This window comes from Lacerta agilis, chromosome 9 (genome assembly GCF_009819535.1).
Source record: "Lacerta agilis isolate rLacAgi1 chromosome 9, rLacAgi1.pri, whole genome shotgun sequence".
In the NCBI taxonomy this organism is placed as follows: domain Eukaryota; kingdom Metazoa; phylum Chordata; class Lepidosauria; order Squamata; family Lacertidae; genus Lacerta; species Lacerta agilis.
The window spans coordinates 67,096,308-67,118,787 of record NC_046320.1 but is presented as its reverse complement, the minus strand read 5'-3'; the positions used below and the strand labels follow the sequence as shown (position 1 = coordinate 67,118,787).

General features: G+C 40.2%; 1 protein-coding gene across 1 annotated transcript in view; it reads left to right on the top strand.

Annotated features, from left to right (window-relative positions):
- Positions 1–22,480, top strand: part of CTNNA2 (catenin alpha 2) — a 519,756-nt gene that overhangs the window by 111,144 nt on the left and 386,132 nt on the right. Inside the window, 2 exon segments of the mRNA XM_033160941.1 lie at positions 8,552–8,718; positions 21,700–21,819. Of these exon segments, the coding sequence (XP_033016832.1) occupies positions 8,552–8,718; positions 21,700–21,819 (287 nt within the window).

Genomic DNA, 22,480 nt, shown 5'->3' with positions numbered 1-22,480 from the left:
GAGTCATTCATGACTGGACTTAACTGTTGGAGCCCTTTACCTTATTTACAGCTCAGTTTGATGTACTGAAGTTTGGAGCTACGGTCTGCTGGTATATGTATTTCAGAATTTATACTTTGTGTGAGTTGGAGAGGTGTGCCGACAGCTAGAATGTTTTACCTTGGAACTGGGACAGCATGGTTTTGAATACTGACCCTCAGTTCTCATATAAACATAATCTAAGTGGAATAATGTGTTTGTCCTAGGATGCAGTCTTTGAATAAATGTTGGTGTTTGTACATTTATTAAGTTTAAAACTCTTCCTGTCATCTGGACACTGTCTTCTAGCAATTGGTTGTGATCAGATGATGAACTGATACTCTCACCATTTATTACGAGGAGGAAGAAGTGAGAAAACAAACAAACCAGAAGATGGGATGATAAAGGAGACAGACCATATATATGGTCAGGATTTTTTTCTTGTAACTTTGTCTGCTGTTTCAGGTTGAGGCTAATCCTGCTTATTTTCAAAACAAAATAAAAAATTAAAAAATTCCTTCCAGTGGCACCTTAGAGACCAACTAAGTTTGTTTTTGGTATGAGCTTTCGTGTGCATGCACACTTCTTCAGATACCTGTTTATTTTGTTCAATATATGGTTTTTAAAGTAAAATAAAGGGAGCAGTACATACCAGTATCATGTAAATTGCAGCATAGCTAAATATAGGCATGGTACATAAGCATAATGAAGAATGGGATTAGTGTAATGGCTAAGACTTAACCGGGGGAAAAAAATTGTTCTGTTAACGGCAAGGTGACATTTGTGAGGTGCTGTACATCAGGTTGATAGTTTTGTGGCATGAAAGATCGTCAAGTTCTGCGTTCTCCTTCAGCTTCCCCTGGGAAAGACTGTAGTTACGATAATTAAAATCTATACATTTAATGGCCTGTGCATTATGTGAAGCTGTGGGTGATTAGATCTAAAAATGTTTCACAGCCTTAGGAAAATCCAATATGCTATATAATCTTTAACTGACATTGATGTTGATTTTGTGATCCTGACACAACTCAGTCATTACTAGCTTTTTAATACATCAGCCATTGTGAAAAGGAAAAAAGGGAAAAAATTGATATGGCTCTAGAGTTGCCTGGGACAAATAGATGGAAGCTATTTAAAGTAAGTTAATGATGCAGCTTAGCATTTAGAAAGTTAGAGTGGGAGTGTGAATCATTGTCAGAAGAATTGCTAATCACTGTTATTTAAAGTAGTGGTGCACCTTGAGCTTCATTAAATATAAAGTGTTGGTAACGTTTGGAGCTATTATACCTGACAATCGTGGGTGGATGTCTTTTCTCTCTCCCCTGTCCCCAATCCTGCAGTCTTTTTTGTTGTAATGCAGTACCGGTAATACTTTCAGCATTTGGGCATCCCTCAGTGTAGGAAACAACTTCTTGTGCTTTGTCAGGCATCCTGGCAGCAAATACTTATGGCCTTAGCAGAAAGGCATGGGGTTGGGGGGAGGGTGTGAACAGGTAAGAGAAAAGGAAAATACCAGCTTGCATTGGGTTCCATGGGAAAGCAAAGTGATGTAGAGAATAGAGAAGACTGTCCCTTTCCTGTTCAAACTGAGTGACTAACTTAGAGTACCTAGGATCCAGTCTGTGTTGCTTAAGACAGGGTGAGAGGTAATTGTTTCTTGTCTATAAGGATGAATAAACTCCTCCAGTAGCTACTGTATACAGCTCATAATTAATCAAGCTCTCCTGTGTCCTTTGGGGGTTTTCTTGCAGATGCCTGCAGATTTTTCATTGATTGGTTCTATAGCATAAAATATTGGATGCTGAGTGGTCTAAAGTTGCAGACTCAAGCCTAAGCCAACCCTTATGCCACCATGTGTTCCCCTTAAAATGCAAATGAGGTAGTGGTTTTTGGTATCCCGTGTCAGTCACTTGGAGTGCTGCTCCTCAGAGTAGAATCATAGTATTGTAGAATTGGAAAGGACCCAAAGGATCATTTAGTCCACCCCCAGCAATGCAGGAATCTCAGCTAAAGCCTTCATGACAGATGGCCATCCAACCTCTGCTTAAAAACCTTCAAGGAAGTAGAGTCTACAACCTCCCAAGGAAGACCTTTCCACTGCCAAAGTTTCTCAGAAGAAGCTTTGCTGTTGCCAATGATAAGCCCCACCCTGAGAAACTGTTGAAAATCTTTTTCTTTTCCTGGAGAAATCAAGTGAAATAGCCTCCTAGTTTCTCCCTACAAACAGGGTGGAGAATTTAAAGAGGCCATATATGTCTAGCTCTAGAAAACACAGTCTTCTTAGCAGCTCACTAAAATACTCATTAGTTTAGATTAATTTTTAAATCACTGCATACATGTAGGCTCATGCATGCTGTGGATTTTCCAGTAAGAAAATGGTTTTTGTTTTTCTAACCCAACCCTTCAACCTCTTTTGCAACATTAGTTTTCTAATGTCTCATATTCCAATGTGCCAAGAGATAATGTGGAAAGATGGCTGAGAACCGCAGATTTCGTTTGCAAATATATATATATCCTCCACCTGTGCTAAGCTTTGCCCTATTTTTTCTTAAGTAGGTTTATTTCTGTTTATTTCCAAAGGCAGAACTGCTGAGGTGTGGAGCTTGTACCATTTTATTCATGTTTTCCCCCTTTCTCACTAGATTTTCAAAATGCTCTAGGACTACTTGATATGCATCCTGCCTCTATAATAAAGCCACATCACCTAGTTTATTTTAAAATCTACAAGAAAATCAGTTGACTCATTTCTCCCCTACTTGAATGTCATTCATTTTTTTAATTTACATATGTGTTAAATTAAATTTTCTGTTGAGCTTGGCTGAGTGCTATGCTTAAAATGAAGTGCCTGGCATGTGTCACAAATTACTTCTATTATACACATACACCTCTGTGTTACAGACTTAGTCTTCAATATAAAAGTAGAAAGAATGCAATTTATTGATTGATTGCATTTCTAACGCATTCATCATGGTTCACACAATCCCAGAGTGAAGTCCATACATACATACATAATTTGTACACTGCCTTTACACAGTTAAAACCATGCTGAAGGCAGCTTACAACATTATTATTTTTTAATTACAAACATAACAAAAGTAGTTATAAACAATAAAAAACATCAAAAAGTAAACAACCAAATTGAAACAATTTTCACATAAACCATAATATCTAAAATAAAGCTACAAAAATGTTAATATCAATAACAGCAACAACCCCCACCCAACAAAACCCTGTAAAAAAAATACCCCAGTTTCTGCATCTGGAGTCAATGAGGCCCCGCCCTCGGAGGCAGGTGGAAAAGGCCTGCAAGGCAGGGAGCAGGTCTTCCAGGAGTCACAACCAATATGGTCCCTGGCCTCTTCAGCATACAGAAAAACAACATTCCATTTAAATGCAACATATAAAAACAAATATACTCATAGCTGAACTGCACCATCCACTTTAGTAAGATGCTTGGGTAAATAGCCACATTTTTACCTGGCATGGAAACTTCATTAGAGTCGCAGCTGAGAAGGGAGGACATTCCAGAGTTGTGGGGCCACATACTGTATCTCAGAGACCTGTGGCATCATGAGAAGTTCACCCCACTAGGACCTCAGAATCCAGGCAGCTGTAAAAGGGATCAGATGATCTTTCAGGTACCTGAGTCCTGAGCCATTAAGGGCTTTATATGTCAAAACAAGCACTTGGCAGTAGTCAGTGCTGAGCTTTCTGCACCAGTGATATATGTTGGTGGTAAGCTGCTCCTGTAAGCAGTCTTGCTGCAGCATTCTGCTCTAACTGCAGGCAAGATAATTTTGCAGGCCTGCTTTGATCTACCCGTAGTTGAGGCCAAGACAGCGGCACTATCATTGGATCAAAGCAAGGCCAATCCAAGGCAGAGACTCTGGCCTCTTGCTTCTATTATTTTGAGTTAGCTTCACATTTGTATCTCAGCCTTCCTCTAATGAGCTCGGGCTGGCAATTACTGGCCCAAGGTCACCACCTGTTCTTCATGGCTGCATTTCGATTCCAGTACTGTGTGCATCATACAATTTGTTTTAATATTATTAATGGAGTGGGTGGCCCTAATTTGCCTCATTCTTAAAATGACAATAGCTTTCCTCTACTGCTGGCATTCACTATGCCAAAACTTCTGATTAAGTTATCAGACAATTCTCTGTAGAGCAAGTTTGTGTCATGTTTATTTTCATTTTCTGTACAGCTATATTGAAACAATATTAAACCTCCCCAGGATTTTGACAAGTGAGTTTATATAATTTCTAATAGATACTTTTGTTAGGGTAGAAGGTGGTGAAGGTGAAATATATTCAAGCAATATGTTTCTTGGAATAGGCTTGAGTGATTGCGTTTGATTAAGTATTCTCTGCAACTCCTGGTTGTATAATTCAATTTTGGTGCTCATTATTTCGCGTAAATTTAAGTTGTGTCGGTCTGTAGAGATCTGCTCCAATTTGACAGCTTCCAAAAGTATAAAATCAAACGTACATATTTAAATTACGATGTCAGCTCTTCAGCAAGAATAAACTTCTGCAGTTCATAATTTGCTTTCAATCTTTACAGCTTCAAAGAATGTATTAACAAGTGCAGTTCAGGAACTGGAGGCCCTGCCCTTTAGCTTTTTCTACTATAACATAATAACTACTGGAACTTTGGGCACTATGTATAATAGAGTGTATTCTAGCAAAGTTCCTGCTAAACAGGATCAACAATAAGCACCAGAAAGAGCACCAAAAGGGCAAGAATCATGGTCCATTTGGTCCAGTGATTGTAGACTTTTAGTTACACAAACAAGGAATTTGTGTTTGTGGCAGCCAAGCACTACAAAAAAAAACATGATGGAAACTCTACGATCACCTCGCCTTCTAGATATGATTCCCTTAATTTCAAATGTGGGTGCTGATGCATATGTAGCCAAAACATCTCTACCAGTGCACAAGAGATGAGTTATCAGCTGCCCTGGGCCTTGTTTTGTAGAAGTACCCCCCCAAAAATGGGAGGGGATCAAAGGAGGGACACCCCCCCCCAAAAGGAGTGAGCATGCACAGTGGCAAAGAAATGCTGAATGGGTGGGACAGAAAACTGGGTGAGAGATTGCATGGAACAGAATGCAGTATTCTGGAGGAGAGCATGGCTGGCTGGCTGCAACACTAAACAGGAGCACTGCTACACTTCCTCATTTTGTTATAGGCCCTACCTGCCTATATTTTTCTCACCTCTCCTCACCTTTTGTCAGAGAAATGACTGTATTGTATTGTTTCATCCCTGACTGCTTATTGTATTCACAATAGTATTTCAACCCTCTTCCTCTTCAAAACTCTTTGTGGCTGGCTGGGGGAACAAAATATGAAGTTTGTTAGATATAATTCTGATGTTGAGGAAGGCGAAAGCCTCTTCTTTGTTAGAGATTAGATGGTCACATATCAGGGATTTCCTGCTGTGATCCACATCCTGTTTGGAAAATGAGCACTGAAATTAAGACTCAAGTTGGACACCAAAGGCAGCAGTCTTTTTTATATTAATATTTGTGTTTGTTTCATTTGTTCCTCTCTAGATGCAGTGTTGCCATGTCAGTGCTGCCATGACATTGCCACATACTGTTTGTCACAATGTTGTCCAGTATTGTGCCACTGACTGTGAGACCATGTGGACTGGAGTGGGTAATCCTTGGTATATGGGAGGCACAGTAATGGCGATGACAGCTATAGCAGCCATGGACTGAGCAGCACAAATTAATTGGCATGGGATAGTGACAAATGTACTAGGGGAATTGTAGGTTCTTTAAAAAAAAATCTCTGAGGGAAATGCCAGTACTGTTTCAAGAAAGATGTCAAAAACCTGGGAAACTCTGCAGTTCTTCTGTGAGAAAATTCTTTAAATCTCCCTAGTTTTTAGACAAAAGAAAAATGATTTATTTATTTTTAGGACAGACCTAACCTGGTCCATTTGCTCTTGTTTCTAGAGTTCTATCAGCTTTTCTTTAGAGACAAGGGCAGAATGTGTGTGTTCTGCCACAATGACAGTAATTTTCTTTATTCAGAATATTTCCCCACTGCTTAACTGCAAATTAATGTTTGTTAATATTTTATAATGTTTAATATTTAATCAAGAATTTTATTCCCTCCTACCCTGAAAGATATGTTGAGACAACACAAATTTTTATCATGCTGATTTGTAAATATATGAGTGCTGAAAATATAATGGATTCAGTTTATTTCTTTTGAAGCGCAGTTTCAAGAATGAAGAGTGAGAAAAGTAACATCTTGGTACCCTTATGTATTGATTCAAATTGTACTCTGGGCTACACAAATTGTAGCAATAATTAAGCTTAAAATCTAGTACCAAGGGAAAGAAGCATTTCTTGGATGTAGTTCTCAGTTTCAAATGCCTGTGTCTGTCCTAAGGGCTATTTGTACTGCTTTCTGTGTAATATTTTATTTAAATGCACTTTTAATGCCTGTATAAACTACCAAGATAAAATTGGATTGTAGAGAAAAGAATGTTGATCTACTAAACCTCTGTGTGATGCAGAGAAATAACTTTACGGTTTTACGAAAGACCACTTCCTTCCCTAATTACAGGTAGGAAGCCATGTTGGTCTGCCGTAGTCGAAACAAAATAAAAATAAAAATCCTTCCAGTAGCACCTTAGAGACCAACTAAGTTTGCTATTGGTATGAGCTTTCGTGTAGTGTGCATGCACACAAAAGCTCAAATACCAATAACAAACTTAGTTGATCTCTAAGGTGCTACTGGAAGGATTTTTTTTTATTTTGTTCCTTCCCTGATGACCTCTTGGGTGTTAAGATGGGCAGAGAGGACTGTCTTGGTAGAAGTTCAGGATAGAGGGCACATTATCTGTGATAGCCCCTAAGATGTAGAATTCCCTTGCCAAAGGTGTGTGCCTGGCACCTTCATTGTATAATTTCTGTCCTATACTCTGGGTTTTGATACTTGAGATTTTTTTAAGGACCCAGACTATTCTTGTGACTAATTTGTTTTAAACTATACTTTGTTTTAAACTAAAAAATACAGATACTGTATTTTTTCACATTTCTGTAACCCACCCTGAGACCTTGTGGTGAAGGGTAGATACGAAATTGAAGTAGTAGTCGTAATAATAATGTCTGCTATTAGATTATACTAATTAATGGGTACATAGGGAAATGTTGGTTTTCCTGGGATTTGTGGTGTTTGGTACCAATTTGCAAACTTACAGTATACAAATAATGTTCTCATTGGATCAACACCTTTGGTTCACAGTTTATGTAATAACAGAGCGAAATGTAACTCGGTATCTACCAGATATTAATTCGAGATTTTGGCAAGAGTTCTCCTGAGCTCGGCTCAAAAGATGAACTTCAGAGACTCATTAAAAACGGTGTCAGAGAAGAGGCATACTTTACAAAACCAGCTTGGGGGACACACAATTTTGACTGGAGAAACGAATTGAGGAGAAAGAAAATCAGTCCTCCTTCACTGCTCTGATTAGATTCACCATCCCCTGTGGCTGATTATTTTTTTTAAGTCATTGAGAAACTGATCTTAACCCTCTGTTTGGGCCCTAAAATGACACTTTGTAAGGAAAGAAAGCAGTTGAAAGTTTCTGTGTCATCAGAGTCAGACTAACATCATGCAAAGAAGAAGGAACCTTGTTTATCTTCTGAAGAAAAGCTCTTCTCCTGTTCAGTCCTAAGACTCCCTGCCCCCCACCCCCAGATGCTTTGGATAGGATGTGTCACCTACCTTCCAGGGTGTTGGGCAGGCTTTGGTGTGTAAAATGTTTTAAGGTTGTGATTGAAGAATTACAAATGCATTAATTATGGGATGCAAGTGATAAACTGGTTGCATGGCTCCCAGAGGCAGCGAAGGAACCAGCCTTCAGACCGATACTAGGATAAGTGTATTCCAAAGTGTTGCTGTACTTTTTGCTGCCCTTGTGGCATCTCATAGATGTTTACCAGCCCAAGAGCAAATAACAGTAACCCAATCCTGTCTGTCTTTGTTTGCAAAGATTAAGTGGCTTTTATGACAGAGTGGCACAGCAGAACAAACCATTACTATCAGCAAAATATAGAATTTTGTTTGAACTGCCTGCTTGCAAATAATCCAGAGTGCAGCCGCTGTGGCTAGTTCTTGAGAGCAGGATGCTACTGTTATACACCTTTAGGCGCCAGGCAAAAACATTCCTTTTTAACAAGGACTTTGCCTGACTTGATCTACATCCTATACCCTTTTTAAAATGCTGGCTCTTTTTGTTTTTTTTTAAATTGGGTTGTTTTTATTTTGATTTTATGTATCTGATATTTTATGTGAACTGCCCTGAGACCTCCGGTATAGGGTGGTATAGAAAATAAATAAAATAAAATAAAATAACTTGAAATTATGATTAATTCTTTAATATTGGATACTATAGTGCTTCTGGAAGAATTTCATTTTTCGTTATTGACTTGTACATTTTTCAAGAAGCTGGGAGTAAGAAGTGGCTTTTGTAATCAGCTTTTAAAACATACTTGTTTCTAATTGTCCTCCAGGTGAAACGATGAGAATTGCTTCGTCAGAGTTTGCCGATGATCCCTGTTCCTCTGTCAAGCGAGGCACCATGGTCCGAGCAGCACGGGCTCTCCTCTCAGCTGTCACTCGCCTGCTCATCCTGGCTGACATGGCAGATGTCATGAGGCTTTTGTCCCACTTGAAAATCGTAAGACTTCTTCAATACGTTATGCTCTTGTATGCGCTGTGGTGAGCAAGTGGTGGAAGGGATATGGTATGCTACATACAAAGGAAGGGCAACCAGGTTTATACGGGGCTCGTATTTTGTAGTTGCAAAAATTTTGGGGAAGTATCATCATCAAAACCAAATATCCCACCAGTATTACTTCCTAGGCATAACTCACTTCTGTTTGGTAGTGGAGGGAATTGGATGTTCACTGCTGGATCTATTCCTTGGGGTTCGGCTTGGCAGCTGAGTACTGTATTTACTTGTTTGAATGTAGAAATACATCACAAATAGGAATTGGTAGTAAGAGTTGTGGGGGGCGGGGGCGGGAATTTAAGTGTGAGCCCATTGGGATGTATTCAGACACTCCATCAGACACACCTATTCAACATTGCTATGTGTTCTGTAAAAAGCTACTGTTGCTTTTCTTCACCATGTTTGGTTAAAGTTTCAAATTGAGAATGGATTTTGTTGTGCACATTTAATGTCTGCATAAAACAATAACAAAAACTAATTTTTTTGCTTTGTTACACTGGCCATATCATGAATTAATACAGACATCCACACATATGATTACATGCTGTTGGCTAATCCATGTGTACTATGTGTAATGTATCACTACGCCTTTCCAGTAGTGTGTTGTCATTGCCTTGTGGACATTATCACATTAAAAAAATGGAATGACCATAGTTGGCCTCACGTGCACAATAAACCACAGACAAATTAATGTAAGATCACGATAGCTTTATGCTACCCCCAGAATTGTAGGCAGCATCCTTGAATACCAGTTGCTGAGGACCATGAACAGGAGAGAGGACTGTCCTCACTTCCTACTTTGTGGGCTGTTCAGAGGCACGTTGGCCCTGTGGAAAAACAAGATGCCAGGCTAGCCAGGGCTTTGCTCTGACCCAGCAGGGCTCATTTTCATTTTCTTATTGGGGCGTGGGGAAAGTGGTTTAACCGTAACAGGTGCACACTGTGTCTGTGCTTCTTTGAGAGCTGCTTTTCAGACTGTTCTGTAGCGTAAGGAAGCTGTAGACTTACCACCCTCTTGTGGTAAAATTAAAGCACAGCAGTGTGCTTTTGCCTGTGAGCCACAGTATGAAATTAATTACATCCAAATGTCAGAACTCTTTGGATTGGAGATGGAAACAGCGAGTGCTTAATGAATCATCAAAGATGGAAAAAAATATGAAAACCACAGAGGAATTGCAGAGCGGCAAATGATTTACTGTGGGTTTGTATTTGGTTTGCCACTGTCTGCCTTCCTGCCTACAGAGGCATGTAACAAAATGCTTTGTAATTGGAGCTAACCAGTGTAATGATTGATTTCCCCATTCCTCTCTTCATAACTGAGCATTGCTAATTGTGCTGCTGGTAGAAGATCTGTTCTGTAAACTGGACTTAGCAGAATGTTTATAATCTTTTATTTTCTTGATCAGATTCCCCCCCTTCTCTGCCCCCTTTCTTTTCCCCTTCAAATGGCAGTAGAATGTTGTTTCCGAGGCAATGGTGCATTGCAACCTTTAGCTTGGAATGAGATCTAGGCAGACTCTTCTTGAATTCCCCAGAACTAGGGTTTGCAATGAAAAATGCCAAATCCTCTCCTGTAGGAAGGTGACAGTCCATGCTTTAATGGACACAGTGCTTTTCTACTAAAAAAAATCAACCACATTACCCTATAAATATTTGCAGAGCTAGCAATGCGTGTGTGACCATATTTTTCATTTTCCAATGAAGACTGGTCCAACTCACACAATGTCTTGACACTGCAGACTTTCAAAGTCTGTGTTTGGCCTCAATCCCCTTTCATACAAATACTTGAAGGACATGGCTGTGATTACAGAACTCAGTTTTTATAGCTTATCTACAGCCCTCATATTGATAGACTTTGATTGATTAATTTGTGGACATCATGACACATTAATATTTGGGAACACTTACCGGTAGTGGGAGGGTGGGAAAGGAAAATATGTAATCACTTTTTCCCCCTTTCAAGAACCTCTGTAAATCATCACCATGACCACCATCATCATCCACTTATTTATATTTTGTTTACACTATTTAAAATTTGGATTACTTGGAGAAAGCTAGAGAATTCCAGAAAAACATTTACTTCTGCTTCATTGACTACACAAAAGCTTTTGACTGTGTTGACCACAGCAAACTATGGCAAGTTCTTAAAGAAATGGGAGTGCCTGATCACCTCATCTGTCTCCTGAGAAATCTCTATGTGGGACAAGAAGCTGCAGTTAGAACTAGATATGGAATAATTGATTGGTTCAAAATTGGGAAAGGAGTACGACAAGGCTGTATATTGTCTCCCTGCTTATTTAACTTACCAGTATATGCAGAATTCATCATGTGAAAGGCTGGACTGGATGAATCCCTAACCGGAATTAAGATTGCCGGAAGAAATATCAACAACCTCAGATATGCTGATGACACAACTTGGATGGCAGAAATTGAGGAGGAATTAAAGAACCTTTTAATGAGGGTGAAAGAGGAGAGCGCAAAATATGGTCTGAAGCTCAACATAAAAAAAAAAAAAACAACCTAAGGTCATGGCCACTGGTCCCATCACCTCCTGGCAAATAGAAGGGGAAGAAATGGAGGCAGTGAGAAATTTTACTTTCTTGGGTTCCATGATCACTGCAGATGGTGACAGCAGTCACAATATTAGAAGACACCTGCTTCTTGGGAGAAAATCAATGACAAACCTATACAGCATCTTAAAAAGCAGAGACATCGCCTTGCCAACAAAGGTCCGTATAGTTAAAGCTATCGCTGAAGAATTGATGCTTTTGAATTATGGTGCTGGAGGAGACTCTTGAGAGTCCCATGGACTGCAAGAAGATCAAACCTATCCATTCTCAAAGAAATCAGCCCTGAGTGCTCACTGGAAGGACAGATCCTGAAGCTGAGGCTCCGATACTTTGGCCACCTCATGAGAAGAGAAGACTCCCTGGAAAAGACCCTGATGTTGGGAAAGATGGAGGGCACAAGGAGAAGGGGATGACAGAGGACAAGATGGTTGGGCCGTGTTCTTGAAGCTACCAACATGAGTCTGACCAAACTGTGGGAGGCAGAAGAAGACAGGAGTGCCTGGCGTGTTCTGGTCCATGGGTCACGAAGAGTCAGACACGACTGAACGACTAAACAACAACAACAACAAACTAACTTTTAAACATTAGTTATTACAACTGTTTCAAGTTAGTTTTGATTATTTCAGCAATAGTGATTTATTTAATACAGTGGACGCTCCAGTTGCGGACGTAATCTGTGACGGAGGCACGTCCGCAACCCACAGCGTTTGTAACCCGCAGTGCCGTGTCTGTGCACGCGCGTGCTGTTATTCGTGCTTCTGCGCATGCGCGAAGTGTGATTTAGCGCTTCTGCGCATGTGCAAGCACCAAAACCAGGAAGTAACCCATTCTGGTACTTCTGGGTTCGGCATGGAGCGCAATAACCTGCAGCAGCCGTAACATGAGGTATGACTGTACATTTATAATACCAACCTTTACATATTTGTATATGTTGTATACAGTGGTGCCTCGCTAGACGAAAAGAATTCGTTCTGCGAGTGTCTTCGTAGAGCGAATTATTCGTCTAGCGAAGCACCAATGCAAACCGCTAGTTTTCGCGACGCAATTTTTTTTTTCGTCTTGCGAGGCAGCCCCATTGACTTTTTCGGCTTGCGGGGCAGTCTTCCGCTAGCGAATGCCGTTCGTCTAGCGAGTTTTTTGTCTAGCGAGGCATTCGTCTAGCGGGGCACCACTGTATGTACAATGGAGCTTCCACTCTCACTCCTGTCCCCTCCAGCTCCCACCCCCTAGAATTGGGGGACCATCTGCATTAGATTTGGTTGGTATGCAGGGCTAGGAGAGGAAACAGAAGTTTCACCACAGTAGTAGAACTAAGCTTATGGAACATTGAAGACAGCCCAATATTAAGATACAACTTTCTACACAGACTATCCAGCTGAGACACTAACATAATTTTGGATCCTACTTTGACTAGATTCCTTCCACATCTCTTGTGCCACAGGCTTCTGCCTTGCTGGAGTGAGAACTGTGAGAAGATGTGAACTACCATAAAGTAGACCGGGTTTAGACTTCACATCTCAAGCAAGTACAATCTGCTTCAACAGCATCAACTGAGGACTGTAGAACTGTTCGTTGTGGCAAAGGGGATGTTAATAAACTATTATACATAAAAAGGGGATAGCATGGGATAGCCATAGCTAGCTTTAAAAGAATATTACATGCAAAAATATTAAAAAGTATGATATGAAGGGTTAAAACATATTCTACACTTTTCTGGACAGGCTTCTTTTCTCTTCTTCAGTTTCAGAATAAGTCTTCCTTCCCATCAATGCAGCCTGAATAATTTGTCCTAAAAGAGCCAGAATCATCTTGCCACCCATTCCACAATCTCTATTCCTACCCACCCTCCATCTCATCTCACTCTTGTGCTATTATCTAAGTTTTGGTGCTGAAGCAAGGCCACTTAGCTCCTGTTCTTGTTCCTATCAATCATGTCTCCTCCTGGCTTCCTGCAAAACCCTTAGGAAACAGGTGGCCCAGTTTGAGGGAAAATGGCTTTAAAAAGCTTGTGATGCATTCCCCTGCAGGTGTTCCACGCTGTCAGCTCCCACCGGAGCAGATGGTACCTAGGTAATTCTGTTCACCTCTGGAAATCAGGCTGCTCCAGAGAAATTTCTAATTAATTATGTAGAAGTGTCACTTGGTAGCAAGCTGGCTGAGCTAACAAAGACTTTGACCCTAAAAATAAGTCACTTTTTTCCCCTGGCACTCATGTCCTGTGATGGGTCTGGAAACTCTCCGCAAGAAATACCTCTGCTCACTCCGAGATATATTTACATTCTTTTATTATATACATATGTACAAGTTACAGCTCATCATTCATGTGTCTGAATCATCGGTCACAGATCCCAGAAGTGGAGACTTGTGACTCCGCCTCCAGCAGAGGAGCTTGGGTAGCCCCAGTCTCCTCCTCTGCTCCCAGCATTTTAACCCCTGCCGCTCCTGTGCTGAAGGAATGGGCCTCCCCTCACCACCAGTCCCTGAACTGGTCAGGCTCTCTGCTAGCATCTGAGAGCCACTCCGCCTCTGGACTCCTATAGCAGACTTCCTATTCGTACCTCTACATATATTTCCCTGAAAAGTTTCAGAAGTCATGATTTGAGGCAGTTATTCTAAGACAATTGCCTAATTCAACTGACATTTTCACAAATATGCAATAGAAACATCTAATAGCCTTACAACTTGTTGTTCTATGCTCTCTTTTTCTCTTACACCAACCCACCCACCCCTGGCTGGAGACATTGACATTAATTGAAAAAGGAGGGAAGCTGGTCTGTAATAGAATGTCAGCAACTTCATTTGCATAAGAATGGAAGTGATAGTGGTCCTCTTTATCCCAGGATTGTGGCAGTTTTCCACATCACAAAATTAGTATTTTTAGTGGTGGTGAAAAAACGACTGGAACAAATTGCATGATGATGAGATTCTGGTTTTCATAGTAATTTTCTTAACTGTCATGGCAATCAGGAAGGTTTTGTACCTTCACTTCTTTTAACGGGAATGGAATGAGTTGATGCTATGATTGCTCAGTTATAAGCTGAATACTGTTTACCCGAATACTGAATATTATCTACAGGCACCGACTCAGTTATGCATGTTTTACTGTAGAAGTGGGTTTCCTGTCTCCATCCAGGTAAAGTCTCAAGTGGTGAAGCTGATAAATGACACTTTGAGGTACAGAAGCTACCTGGCCTCTACTGAGAGTGCTGGATGAATAAACTTCCCCAGACTGTAATCCTGATCCCCATTTAGAACAGGAGTGAAACATCCTCTAAAACAGGTTGACCTGCAGCTACCTATCTGGATGAACTACTGTAGCCAAGAGTACCACCTTATCTGGGTAGAATCTTTTGTTCTCCCTCTTCCAGTCCATTGCCATACCCAAATACTGGTTCAGGACAGCTACTGGTACTCCCTCACCTCTATCTAATTAATCAGATTTTCACCATTTTTTCTTCATCTATGCGTCAGTCATCTGCGCCTTGTTCTAATTCTTTCAGATCAGGCCAAAGGTCCATCTAGTCAGCATCCTGTTCTTGCAATGGCCAACTGCATGCCTCTTTCCAGAACTGGTAACTGGTATTGGATGTCTATGAGTTAAGAGACAAAAATAAAGTTTTTCTTTATCCACTCTATCAACTCCATGAATAATTTTATACACTTCTATCATGTTGCCTTTACTCACCCTTTCTCTAAAGTAAAAATCCCCATATGTTTAACCTTTCATCATAGGGCTTTTGCTTGCCCTTTTCTGAACCCTTTCTAACTGTACATAAGTGTTCCAAAAGTGGTCAAACCATAAATTTGTATAATGGCATTATTTTATCAGCAGTTTTATTTTTAAGTTCTTTCCAGATGATCCCTAGCCTTTTCCACAGCTGCCATGCCATGCTAGCTGTACTTCAGCAAAGCTTATTCTTCTATATGCTTGTTTATTTTATCTTTAAAAATACTTGCCACCAGTTTTCAAGGGACAGACATTAAGCTATCTGGCCTGTAATTTCCAAGATCTCCCCTTGATACCTTTCCCCCCCTCTCATTACAATGGTTATTTTCCCTTTGTCAGATATCGAGGGTGATCTGAGGGACAAGTTGCATATTTTGGTTAGAAGGTCAACAATTTCGCATTTGAGTTATCTGAGAGCTCTTGGGTGGGTGCCATCTGGACCTGGTGATTTGCCAGTTTTTCTTTTGTCCAGGAGGCCTCAAACTTCATCTCTCATCACCACTATCTGCCTCATCTCCTCAGACTCCTTTCCAACAAAAGTTAGTTCAGCCACTAGGATGTGTCATATACCGTACCTTCTGCTGTGGAGACAGATACCAAGTATTAATTCAGCATCTCTGCAGTCTCCTCACTCTCCTTCAGCACACTTCCAACTCCCTTGTAATCCAAAGGTCCAACAGTCTCCCTAGCCAGTCTTCTGCTATGAACATATTTTGCTGTTGCTGGTCATTATGGGATTTATTTATTTTTTTGCAATGTGCTCCTCACATCTTTCTTTCTTTCTTTCTTTCTTTCTTTCTTTCTTTCTTTCTTTCTTTCTTTCTGCAACTCTCACTGTCTGATCATATTTGTTTGGGTTCCTTTTTGTTTCCCTCATTTGCAGGAAGCCTTCTTGCCTCTAACAGCTTCTTTTACTTGGCTTGTTAACTAATCTGGTGGTATACACCAATATTTCTCAACCTTTTTCCAACCATGGCCCCCTTCTGACCTTGTTTCCTTCCTGCCCCCCCCCCATCTTACTGGTAGAAAGGTAGCTTTTTAAATGTTTTGTTTGTAACAGCACCCCCCACTACACTTCACAATTCTTTGATATTTGCTTGCTGTTCCAAAAACACACACCACTTTTTGCATCGTTCAGCTACTACCACAGGAGTAATGCTACAGGACTAATGCCCAGGCACACTAGCCAGTCTTGGCTTTCAACATTGCTATTAGGAAGTCTCAGAAAATAATGTTGCTTTTTTTCTATCATTGTTAAATGAGTCATGCCCGTAGTTCTGCTGATTAGATCATATACTCAAAAGTTCCTAGCAAAGCTACTGGTATTTGATGCTGAAATTAATAGATCACACACACACACCCTTCCACTTTACCCTGTACAAAATTTGTAACTGCTTTAATTAATTAAAATACCCATAGCTACTTCGTTGCTGAGTGACCAACCCAATAATTTCCTTCTAACTGGATCCATAAATATTAAAATTAACCCAATTGGTTTTCCATTTGTAAACCACTAGTCATTTTTCTAATACTACTGTTTTCATTTTACTGTAATTTAACATTTTTTTCTCTTTAACAAAACTCTCACAAATATCCAAGTAGTCCCTTATTTGTATTGTACAAATGAGGGCTACTGATGCACAATAAGTCTGAAAGCTTAGAATCGTTTCTGCTAGCTGGGAAATATTGATGGCCTTTGCAATCTTCTATATTGTTGACATAAAAAATTGAGAGAGCGCCAAAAGGCATCCCTGTGGGGAATATACTCTGAGAAACTCACTCTAAATGTCTGTTCTGTTCCTGTATAGAGTTTTCTTCAGGGCTGATGCTTATCTATGTTGGTATTTAAAAGTTTAAACTAGAGCTGTTCTTTATTGACCTGGTCAAAGGCCAACGCTAAATCAGTAAAAGCTACATATAGCTCTTGTCTTGTTCTTTCGACATATTCTTAAATCAAATGATCTAAAACAAAGCATTGATTGATGGTACTTTTCCATGTGCAGAATCCTTCTTGCCTTCTGCTATAATTTGTCCAATTTTCAAAATGAGGTAGTTGATTACCAATGATTATGTTCACATGGCATGGTAAACCAGACTATGACTTACCTTGACCAATTTTAGGAGCAATGCCAGTTAAAAAATAAGCAGGCAGATTTTGAAATAGTTTTAGCTTCCCTTTTAAAGGAATGACATAGCAATGGTAGATTCCCATCCCTTTGAGGCTGTACTTATGTTGTTAATAAATATAACTGGGTTGGATTTTGCTTCAAAGATTTCTGCTGGAATCACAACTTCTTTCTTTTGGGGGAGTGGAGATAAAAGGGTGGTATTGATCTAGTGAAATTTTCCAGTTATTGAACCTCTGGCACTGCCTTTTGTATAGAGGATGCTGCAGACCTCCTGTTAGTCTCAGGCTGTCATCAGTGCCACCGGTTAAAGAAAATTCTGGGTTCAGAGACTGCTCAACAGCCCAGCTCATCGGGGTACAAGTCCCCCATGGGTCCTTGCAGTCAGTAAAAGAAGGAAATTCCAGCCAAGCAATTTGGAGCAAAACAGCAGTCAGTAGACTTAGATCAGGGGTAGGCAACCTAAGGCCATTCTCAATCCGGCTCATGGATGGTCCGGGAATCAGCGTGTTTTTACATGAGTAGAATGTGTCCTTTTATTTAAAATGCATCTCTGGATGGAAAGCAGTCTGTGCCACTGAGCCTACCTGGGCCTCAATTGACAACAAAGGAACCAGAAGTACCCTCAATCTATGCACCAACTACTTCAAGAGCAGGCAGTCTTCCATCCATCTGGTCTAGGGAACCACTAACAGTGCTTTAGTCTTATCTGGAATTAGTTTCAGTTTGTTGGCTCTCATCCAGTTCATCACCAAGGCAAGACACTGGTCCACCACATCCACTGCCGTACCTGCATATGTAAAGGAGAAATAGAGCTGTGTGTTATGAGCATATTGCTGACAATGCACTTCAAAACTCCGGATAACCCTACTCAGCAATTTCATGTAGATATTAAATAGCATAGGAGATTAAATTGAGCCCTGAGGTACCCCACACTAAAGGCTCCATGGGACCAAATAATACTCCCTAAGCATCACTCTCTGAAAACAACCAAATAGGACTGGAACCACTGCATTCAGTGCCACCTACCCCTAACTTGGGCAGCTTGTTATTCTGCCATTTGACCTGAAGACACTAAATAAATCAGAAATTCTGAGAAAGCTGCAACAATCAGTCTTTTACACTGGCCTAATCTCTTAGCATGCCTCTGCTGCTCATTTAAGGCACAAGATGGCAGGTAACAAGGCTTCTAGTGCTTTATATAAGTCAGCACCTTAAATTTGGCCCAGTAGCAAACAGTCTGGCTGTACATATCCTTAAAGACAAATCTCATTTTTCAGCACAGATCCATGACCCGGCTGCCACATTCTGCATCACAGTGTGAAAATATATTTTTATCAAAGCACAAATCACACTGTCTCCTTGTACATAAATGAAAGCAAAATTCCCCAGTGAATCATCACTTCCTCCACTATTACAGATATTCATCTGGTGTTTATATGCCATTTTGAGTTGAAAGTGGCTGTCCCCGTTAAAAAGGCTGTACCTGGATGTTCTTTCTGACTGCTCATTTATATCTTCTACTACGATGCTTGCATTTTCACAAATGGCTTAATTCCAGGTTGCCTAAATAATGTAGGTTACCAGCCAATAAATTAGAAAATCTGATCTAATGTCATTTGTTTTTCTTAACACATTGTCCAGTTCTTCCTGTGTCTCCCTCTTCCTACTATTATTATTTCAATTATATCCCATCCTTTGGCTCAAATGAACCCAGGGCAGGAAACACATCAATAACATTATCATTAAAAATATTCTGAAACCAAAAACATTAAAAACAGTTAAAAAGAAACACATTCTTTTGGCCAATGATTTCAGGATTGCCAGGAACAGTATCTTCCAGCCATCAAATGTCTGGGTAAACAGGAATGCTATTAAATTTACCCTGGAGTCAATAATGAGGGAGACAATGCACCTCACTTTGGAGGGCATTCTGCAAATGGGGAACTGCCACAGGTCAACACCCAGCTGGGCAGCCCCAGTGGGGGTACCACCAACAAGGCATCACTGGCAAATCATAGTGTCAAAGATGTTGGGATTGGGTAAGGTGCACATTTAGGTACTTGGATCCCAAGCCATTTAGGGCTCTATATGCTACTACTAACATCTTGGTGGGGCTGGTAGCTCACTGGCAGCTAGTGCAGCACTTACAGGACTAGTGACCCATGGTCGCATCGGACCACACCACTTAACAGGTTAGCAGCTGCATTCTGCATTAGATGCAGTCTCTGGGCAATTTTCAAGGGCAACCTCACATACAGTATTACAGTAGTTCAGATAGAAGGCAATCCTTTTTGAATAACCTTCTGTATGAAATGTTATGACACCTGTAGTATGAGAGAGGCAGGAGAAAGTGATGAACAACACTGTAAAAGTTATGCATAGCTTGACTGAAATTAAGGTGACCAAACCTCCTTTACATTAATCTCACAAGAATTGTGTAAACCATATATATTGTATTTATCAACTTGATTTTCCTCCAATAGCTACGTTTCCAGTAAAATAATAAATTGGAATTGTGCCAATTCAAGACAATAAAACAACAACCGTTTCCTTGTAGTTTATCCCATATGCCACAATATCCATAAAACCTAGGTGTGTGCTATCTCCTTGCTATCTCTCCATTTTTCTAATCAATATACAAGTAAGTTGCTTTTCTCTAATCGTAGTAGATCATCTCTCCAATATATCCAGCTTTCTCTATCCAAAACCTTGAGATTTTCTTCTTGATAGATAGATATTGCAATTGAGTAGACTCATGGAATCATAGAATTGTAGAATCGGAAGCAAGCAAAATATGGCTAAGGACTGATAGGAATTGGTTGGTTTCCCCAATCCTCTAACCATTGTGCTTTTTGGAAACTCATAGAAGAACGGTTAAAGCACCACAGGTCATATTCCAATATTATTTTCTCCAGATGCTGCTTTTGTATGGCAGAGTATATTTTCTAAATCCCATCTCACCATTCTAGCAATTAAGGGGGTAATATTAACATAAATGATATTTTACAGAGGGTATTGAAAATTATTATCTTGACCTTATTTGTGTGTATATGTGTTCATGCTGTTACATGCCACTGTTTAGGCATATAACCTCCCAAAGCAGTTTTCTAATTGTTTTAAACAAGGGAGCATTAATAAAAGTCATTGCAATACAACAGAAGAAGACAGGGGCAGAAAAACCTTTTTTAAAGCCAGATTAACACACACACACACACACACACACCATTCTGAAAAGTCAGGACAACAAATAAAAATAAATAAACTTCAGTTGGCACACACACACACACAAAAAGATACCAGATGAGACTTCCTGGGAAGTGATTTTCAAAGGCAGGGTATTCACATTCAGGGCTCTCATTTTTATTACTCATATCTCAAAGGTGACATGTTTGGTGTGGTCTTCCCTTTTTACCAATGGTACATCATTCTGTGTATGAAACCTCAGACCGGTATTGCTATTTTACAGCCATTTTGTATCCATATATATGGTCCAAATAGGCACTTTGACCCTAGAATGGATATACTGTATATGGTGTTTTTCACCTCTTAAAGGTGAAACGTAAACCTTTTTATCTGACCAAATTATCATTTGTAATCACTCTGTAGTCATCCATGGGCAGAACCATTTTTTCAAGCAAACTGAATACATATTTGGATATTCTTTTTCATAATCACCACAATGACAAACTTTTACATGATCCATTCTGAAGTAGTAATTTAGTATGGCAATTTAGGGTTCTTTTTTGGGGGGGGGTCGGGGATTGGTACTGTGATGACAACTTCAGAGTTGCTCCTTTCGTATAGCAACAGAAAACAACTATGGATGTATGTTCTTTTCTGCCAATAGTTTTGCAACAGATTGAGTGGAAGCACACATGTTAAAAATGGAAGGTTCAAAATCATCCTGATTGCACTGCTGCCATTCTTTATTTTGAGCTGTTCTTTTGTTACTGCAAATGGGTGGATTATACAGCATATGGCATATCATAAATAGTTTCAGCACTGCATGTTTCCCTGTAGTCTGCTTTCCCAACTGTTTGAAGTGTACATGCAAAACACACAGAGATATCTGCTTCATACATTATGACAGACACCTCCAACCTGGTCCCTTCCTGTTGATTTGAAGTCCCACTCCCATCAGCCCCAGGTAGCATGGCCAATAGCCAGGGATGAGAGGAGTTGTATTCCCAAAAGCCTAAAGGCCACCTGGTTGTGGATGTCTGTGTTATGGGTTATAAGCAGGTGCATGCTAATGCATAAATCCAAATAACCATGCAATACTTTTCACATGAAATGCACACTGTATCTATGTTTGCAGGTATTTAACCTTTAATTAAATTGTGCGTGAATATTTATTTGCTTCTTGTGATACAGGGTATAGGCAGGTATTTGCCAAATCTGTAATGTGTGAAACAGCTATTAGGCTGCCTTGTGCTATAAATAATATCTGAAAATCAGCTGGCAGGAATTTAACCCTCTCTCATATTTTTCTCCCTTATAGGTAGAAGAAGCATTAGAAGCTGTGAAGAATGCCACAAATGAGCAAGACCTTGCAAACCGCTTCAAAGAATTTGGGAAAGAGATGGTGAAGCTTAACTATGTAGCTGCTAGAAGACAACAGGTAGATATAATTAAAAACAGTAAATGAAGAAAAGAAAACAGTACTATTTCAACATAGTATGAAAAGATTCTAGATCTTTTATCGGTTTCAGAGACTGGGAAAGGGGGTGAGGCTCCAAAGAGCCCCTGCATTCTGGGGTTCCTGATGTTATCCTTCCCCATTGCTGCCTCTTCAGCCCCCTGAAAAGCAATTCCAAAAATAACCTCATATGCCATCTTGAGCTCCCGGGAGGAAAAGTGGGATATAAATGCAACAGTAAATAGAATAAATCTTATAGAGCGGCACAGCATGAGCAGCTGTACTCATAGGAAACTTCCTTGTATCATATGATGGGTCTACCTTGAGCCTAATTTCAGATTCAGAAATCCCATTGCATTTCCAGTTAGGTCACTGGAGTGATGGTGCAGTCACCAATCCTAAGGCATCTTTTGGGGGAGTGCCATAGCTCAGTGGTAGAGAAGCTGTGGTGCATGCAAAAATTCCCCTGTTCAATCCCCGACATCTGCAGATAGGGCTAGGAGAGGTCCTTGTCTGAAACCCTGGAGTTCTACTGCCATTGTAGACAGTAATGAGCTAAATGGGCCACAGGTCTGATTCAGTAGAAGGCAGCATCCTTATATGCCATCACACATGAATCGAACACCCATAAGTGGGGAGATGC